Below are 6,737 nucleotides of genomic sequence, written 5' to 3' on the forward strand. Positions count from 1 at the left end.
GAGAAGAAGAGAGAAAGACAGAGTGGGGGGGTGAGCAGAGTGGGGGGGTGAGCAGGGCCTCCCCTCCCCACCCACCCCCGCCCTTCCTCTCCTCCCCCCCCTCCCGGGCACCTTCTTCCCCTCCCGCCACTTCAGCTGCCCCTCCAGCACCACCGCGGCGGCGGCGGCGGCGGCGGGGTCCGTCATCTTCGGGCATGGCTGCCGACAGCTGCTGGGGGGGCGGGGCCAGAGGAGGGCGGGCGGGGCGGAGCCTGCGTGGTGGGGGGACGGAGGGAGGGCGTTCCCAGCCACCCAGCCAGCCACTCACCCAGCACCCCCGCGCGCGTTGCAGTCTGGGAGCCGTAGTCCGCGCAGGACGCTGCCCCGCCGGCGTGGCGGGCCGGACCGGAGCGCTGATTGACAGCGGCGGCGCGCGTCGCCCTGGCAACGGGGCCCAACCGCGGGCGGCGGCGGCGGCGGCGGAGGTGAGCCGGGCGGGCGAGCCGGTCCCGGGAGAGGGGAGCGCCCGGCTGGCGGAGATCGGAGGCGGGCGGGGGGTGGGGGGTGAGGGGCGGCGGGAAGAAGCGACGGGGGGCGACGGGGGGCGGGCGGGGAAGGAGCGCCGGTCCCTCCTGGCCAGGGGGGCCTCCTCGAGGGCATCTGGCCCTTCCCTTGGCTCTCTTTCTTTCCCTTCCTCTTCCCTTCTCCGTCCCTCCCCTCCCTTCTTCTTTTTATCCTCCTTTCCCTCTTTCTTCCTTTCCTTTTTCCTTTCCTTCCTTTTCTCTCCCTTTCCTTTCCTATCCTTTTTTCCTTCCCTTTTTCCCTTTCTCCTTTTTTAATCTTCCTTTCCCTTTCTCTTTTTCTCTCTCTTTCCCTTCCCTTCCCTCTTCCCTTTCTTCCTTTCCTTTCTCCTTCTTTGATCTTCTTTTCCCTTTCTCCTTTTATCTTTCCTTCCCTTCCCTCCTTTCCTTCCCTCTTCCCTTCTCCTTCTTTTATCTCCCTTCCCTTCCCTTCTCCTTTTATCTCCCTTTCCTTTCCCTTCCTTTTTTCCTTTCCTTCCCTTTTTCCTTTTCTCCTTTTTTATCTTCCTTTCCCTTTCTCCTTTTATCTCTCTTTTCCTTCCCTTTCCTTTCCTTCTTCCCTTTCCTTTCTTCCTTTCTCCTTTTATTTCCCTTTCTCCTTTTATCTTCCCTTTCCTTTCCTCCTTTCCCTTCTCCTTCTTTTATCTCCCTTTCCTTTCCCTTCTTTTTTTCCTTTCCTTCTTCCTTCTTCCCTCTTCCCTTTCCTTTTTTCCTTTCTCCTTTTTTTATCTTCCTTTCCCTTTCCCTTTTTATCACTCTTTCCCTTCTTCCCTCTTCCCTTTCCTTTCTTGCTTTCCTTTCTCCTTCTTTGATCTTCTTTTCCCTTTCTCCTTTTATCTTTCCTTCCCTTCCCTCCTTTCCCTTCTCCTTCTTTTATCTCCCTTCCCTTCCCTTCCTTTCTCCTTTTATCTCCCTTTCCTTTCCCTTCCTTTTTTCCTTTCCTTCTTCCCTCTTCCCTTTCCTTTTTTCCTTTCTCCTTCTTTTATCTTCCTTGCCCTTTCCCTTTTTATCTCTCTTTTCCTTCCCTTCCCTTTCCTTCTTCCCTAACCCTTTCTCCCTTTTATCTTTCCTTCCCTTTCCTCCTTCCCTTTCTCCTTCTTTTATCTCCCTTCCCTTCTCCTTTTATCTCCCTTCCCTTCCCTTTCTTCTTTCCTTCCCCTGTCCTTTCCTCCCTTATCCTTTCCTTTATGTCTTCTTTTCCTGTCCTTTCCCTTTCCTCCGCGTCACCTTCCCTCCCTTTCCCCTAGCCCTTCCCTTCCCCTCTCTTCCCCCTTTCCCTTCGTTTCCTCCCCCACTCCTTCCCCTACTCCTACCCCTTCCCTCCTCTTTCCCCCCCCTCCACCTTTCCCTTTTCCCCTCCTTTCCTTTCTCTTCCCCCTGGGAAACCCCTAACTTCCAAGCCACACCAGGACGATGGGCTGGCACTGCCTCTTTGAGGGGGGGGGAAGACCCTTCCCCAGCTCTGCCGGGCTGAGCTGAGCGCAGTTTCTGGGCTGTTTGGAGGAGTTCATTGTTTGTGCTTCTTCCCCTCCTCCAGCTGAAGTTATTCACTGCTGGATGCTGGTATTTTGTGGCTGCCAAGTGTGTATTGCAAGCCTGCCTTGATTCCCTTCTCCCTGCCTGCCTGCTTCCCAGGACTTCCCAGAGGTGCTTTTTTTTCCAGGAGGCAACTGGACTTTCTGGTTTTTTCTTTGAAGACGTTTCGCTTCTCATCCCAGAAGCTTCTTCGGCTCTGGCTGGATGGTGGAGGAACGGAAGGATTTATACTCCTTTCAGAAAGCTGGTCATTTGCATCCTTTTAGAGAGTCGTTGAGGCCCCTTGGAGCTTTGCCTGTGTCTTCGGGGTCACCTGAGTGGTGCAAATGGGTGTGGAGCCTTCTGGGAACTGCTGAAAGGGAGGATATATATATACTCCTTGCAGAAAACTAGTCATTTGCCTTCTTTTAGAGAGCCGTTGAGGCCACTGGGAGGTTTATCTGTGTCCTCAGTGGTCCCAAAGGGGCTTTTTCCAGGAGGCAACTGGACTTCCTTGTTTTTTCTTTGAAGACGTTTCGCTTCTCATCCCAGAAGCTTCTTCAGCTCTGACTGGATGGTGGGGGAACGGAAAGATTTATACTCCTTGCAGAGAGCTGGTCATTTGCATTTTTTTAGAGAGTCGTTGAGGCCACTTGGAGGTTTGTCTGTGTCCTCAGGGTCACCTGAGTGGTGCAAATGGGTGTGGAGCCTTCTTGGTTGCAGGATGTTTTTCTGCCCTGGGTCCCTTCACGGTTGAAGATGGGCGCAGGCGGTTGGGGATGAGTCCGTGTTGTCTGCACCTCAAACTGAAGGGCAAATGGTTCCTCTAGTCTGCAATGTTTTCTGGAAATCCGTTCCTAAGTCCAGTTGCTTCCTTGAAAAAGCACCTTGGGGACAACCATGACCTGGATGACTGAGACTCTCCATAGACTGCTTCCCAGGCCTTTTTTTTTTCCCTGGTTTCTTGGACTTTCTTCCCCAGGGCTTCTTCCCTTGCAACACGCCGGCTTCAAGCCTTCTTGGCTGGGCCGGTCTTTTTGATTGCAGAGCGGCCGAGAGCCTTCGGCAGTAGGCGAAATAATAGGCTAGATGAGTGAAATTTCATTTCAGGTCGTGCTTCAGGGGCTGGTGTAAAAACTTGCTTTGCTTTGCTTCTGTGACCCTGTTCGTTTGGTTTCTCCCCCTCCCCAATTATCACGCTTTCCCCGGTACACACGTTGCAGCATTCTGTAACACCTGCCTATCAATCTGAAATTTTGCAATGTGATATCTGTGCTGTGTCATATCTAATATGCTTAACGTGTATATATACTGCTCAAAAAAATAAAGGGAACATTTTACCATGGAACTGAAGGGGTTTGCGTTCCCTTTATTTTTGTGAGCAGTATATTTTAGCAAGATGGAAATCCAAATGAACCTTCAACACTTACAGGAATGATTTTTTAAAAAAACCAGCAAAAGTTTTGGGCATTTGTAAAATGTAAAAACGGCATTTATATTTTCCAGACTTAAGGTGCGTGCCTAATTATTACTGGTCCTTATCCGGATGGAGAACTAACTGTTCCCCTAGAACAGTGGTGGCAAACCTATGGCATGCATGCCAGAAGCGGCACTCCGAGCCCTCTCTGTGGGCACGCACGCCATGCCCCGAAGATGGCAACCGTCCCTGTTCAATCGGCTGCCCGCTAACTCGCTGAGGTCCCACATGGCCGGATGCATCCCAGCACTCATGCGCTCGCTGGCCTCTGTGTGCGGGGGCCGATGGTGTCAGGCAGCAACCGCCCTGGCCCCTGCCTCACCTTGTCCTGTGACAATGGCACCCCCACCCTGCCTTGCCTCACCCCGCAGGACGAGCCTCCTGCCCACCGCCCCACCCGCCAGAGACCCCCTGGATCTCCCCCAACCCTGCCCGGCCCCCACAGGCGTCCCTCCCCACGAGCAACATCGAGCTTGCCATGCCCAACCTGGCCACGCCCACCCAGTCTGCCGTGACCACCACAGCCACGCCCACCTGGCACCCGGTGATAAATAAGTGGGTTTTGGGTTGCAATTTGGGCACTCGGTCTCTAAAAGGTTTGCCGTCACTGCCCAAGAATCATAGTTGTGGTCTAAACAGCCTTTGATCTCTGCCTTCCTTTGGCAATGCTCAATAAAGCCCTTTGATGATGGCTCACAGGTGTGGTGCCTTCCTTGAACTCGTTTCCCGAGCTCGCCCAGGCTCCTTCACAAGTCTTGCCAGCCCTATTTGACCTGCCCAGGAGTTGCCACTGCTCCAGGCTACCTGGGTGGACTCAGCTCCAGAATTCCACTCATCTTCAAAATGGGAAATTCTGAGGAAGGAAGGAAGGGAGGAAGGAAGGAAGGAAGGAAGGAAGGGAGGGAGGGAGGGAGGGAGGGAGGGAGGAGAGGGAGGGAGGGAGGGAGGGGAAGAAAGAAAAGGGAGGTAGAGAGCGAAAGAAAGAAGGAAAGAAAAGAGGGAGTGAAGGAAGGGAGGACAAAAGAACTGGAAGGTAGGGAAGGACATGAGAAGGAGGGAGGGGTAGCAAGGGAAGGAAGGAAGGAAGGAAAAGGGTGGGAGAGAGCAAAAGAAGGAAGGAAAAGGAAAAAAAGGAAGGGAAAGAAGAAAAAAAGATGAGGGAGGGGGTGAGAGGGAGAGGGGTAGAAAGGGAAGGAAGGAAAGAAAAGGGAGAGCAAAAGAAAAGGAAGGAAGGGAAGGAAAGTGGGAGGGAAGGAAAGAAGGAAGGAGAAAAAGGAGGGAGGGTTAAAAAGGGAAGGAAAAGAGGGAGAGCAAAAGAAAGAAGGAAAGAAAGAAAAGGGAGGGAAAGCAAAAGAAAAGGAAGGAAGGGAAGGAAAGGGAGAGAAGGAAGGAAAGAAGGAAGGAGAAAAAGGAGGGAGGGTTAGAAAGGGAAGGAAAAGAGGGAGAGAGCAAAAGAAAGAAAGAAAGAAAAGGGAGGGAGAGCAAAAGAAAAGGAAGGAAGGGAAGAAAAGAGGGAGGGAAGGAAAGGGAAGAGAAAAGAAAAGGGAGAGAGGGTTAGAAAGGGAAGGAAGGAAGGAAGGAAAAGGGAGGGAGCAAAAGAAAGAAGGAAAGAAAAAAAGGAAGGAAGGAAGAAAAGAAAGAAAGAAACTGACCAGGTGACTTTTTCTGCTTCTGCCTTTCCTTCCTCCAGTCTTTCCTGGGGGTTCCTCCTGCTTCCCTTTGGTGGTCTCGACTCGGCTGCTCGGAGCTCCACCAGGTGGCTGCTGCTTTTCCATTTTCAAGCCTCAGGTGTAGAAAAAAACCCCCGGAACGGCGACGTGCTTCTCCTGGAGGAAAAGACAAGACAAGGGGTGTAACAACTGGCCCTGGCGGGAATAGATGAAGCCCCCTCGAAGCCAACTCAGGGGCACCGATAGACTCCCTGCCGTCGGCCGCCTAGCCAAGGAGACGTTCCTGGGGGGGAGACCGATCTGTCTCTTTCCCTCTTGGGATAACCGATTCGATAACGCCAGCCAAAGGATTTGCGGCGCAGGCAGTCCCCGACTTACGGCAGTTCGTTTACTGACCGCCCAAAGCTGCAACGGCACTAGGAAATGTGACCCGGGACCGTTTTTCACACTGAACGGGGACCTTTGCAGCGTCCCCGTGGTCACCTGATCCAAAGTCAGACGCTTGGCGACGGGTCCGTATTTATGACGGTCGCAGCCTCCCCGGGGAGTCACGTGTTCCCTTTTGCGACCTTCCGACATGCAGAGTCAATGGGGGGGAAGCCAGATCCACTTAACAGCCGTGTTCCTAACCTACTCACTGCAGTAATTCCCTTTACCACCGTGGTGAGAAAGTTCGTAAAAGGGGGGCAAAACTCATGTAACAAAGGTCTCACCCAACGGCAGGAATTTTGGGCTCATTTGTGGCCGTTAAGTCGAGGACTACCTGCATTAAACAGCTGGGAAGCCTGTGGAACATGGTTTATGGAGTTCCCGCCAACCCCGTTCCCTACTGTTAGCGAACATAATAGGGGGCTGTTGCCAACTTTCTCCGAAGCTCCCAAACTAATTATCCCAGACAGATGTGTGGAGCAATTTTTTTTCAGAATATTTCCCCCCCCCCCCTTCCATAATGAATTCCCTGCACGGATGTATTCACTTACATCGAATAATCAGAAATATTTTGCTGGTTTTCAGTCCTTAGCCAGCACCGAACATTCAGTGTTTTCAGACCCAAAATGGATAGAATCCACATTTTGCATATATATATATATATATATATATATATATATACCTTGGCTTCCGGAACGGTTAGAAACTCACCTTTTGAAAAAAAGAAATGGAATAAAAGAAATGAAATGTGGGCATTAGGGTCCAGTTGAATGTGGCAAGTAATTTCTCCCTTCCCCAGCTTTCCTCCTCCGCTCTAGACCCTCTTTGTTTTGCCTTCCTAAAGCCAATCTTCAGATAGGGAGATCTATACATTTGACACACAATCCGTGCTGTCTGAATAAGAACATAAAATCAACTGCATAATCTGTTGTATTTTATGATTTGTGATGAATGTATTTTTTATGTTGATTGTGATCATGATTTATCACTATTGTTTGTATGTAGACTGAATGCTTACGCACCGGAGACAAATTCCTTGTGTGTCCAACCACACTTGGCCAATAAAGAATAGAATAGAATAGAGTA

At 51.4% G+C, this 6,737-nt stretch overlaps 1 protein-coding gene across 1 annotated transcript in view; it reads right to left on the bottom strand.

Moving 5' to 3' along the window:
- DOK7 (docking protein 7) overlaps positions 1–5,801 on the bottom strand; it is a gene marked incomplete at its 3' end in the record, with an annotated part of 19,437 nt that extends 13,636 nt beyond the window's left edge. Inside the window, exon 1 of the mRNA XM_029286566.1 lies at positions 5,792–5,801. Within this exon, the coding sequence (XP_029142399.1) occupies positions 5,792–5,801 (10 nt within the window). The remainder of the gene's footprint in view (positions 1–5,791) is intronic.
- Between the last annotated feature and the right edge of the window lie 936 nt (positions 5,802–6,737).

The sequence above is a fragment of the Protobothrops mucrosquamatus genome, unplaced genomic scaffold (assembly GCF_001527695.2).
Source record: "Protobothrops mucrosquamatus isolate PMUCROS unplaced genomic scaffold, P.Mucros_1.0 scaffold4101, whole genome shotgun sequence".
NCBI classification, from domain to species: Eukaryota; Metazoa; Chordata; class Lepidosauria; order Squamata; family Viperidae; genus Protobothrops; species Protobothrops mucrosquamatus.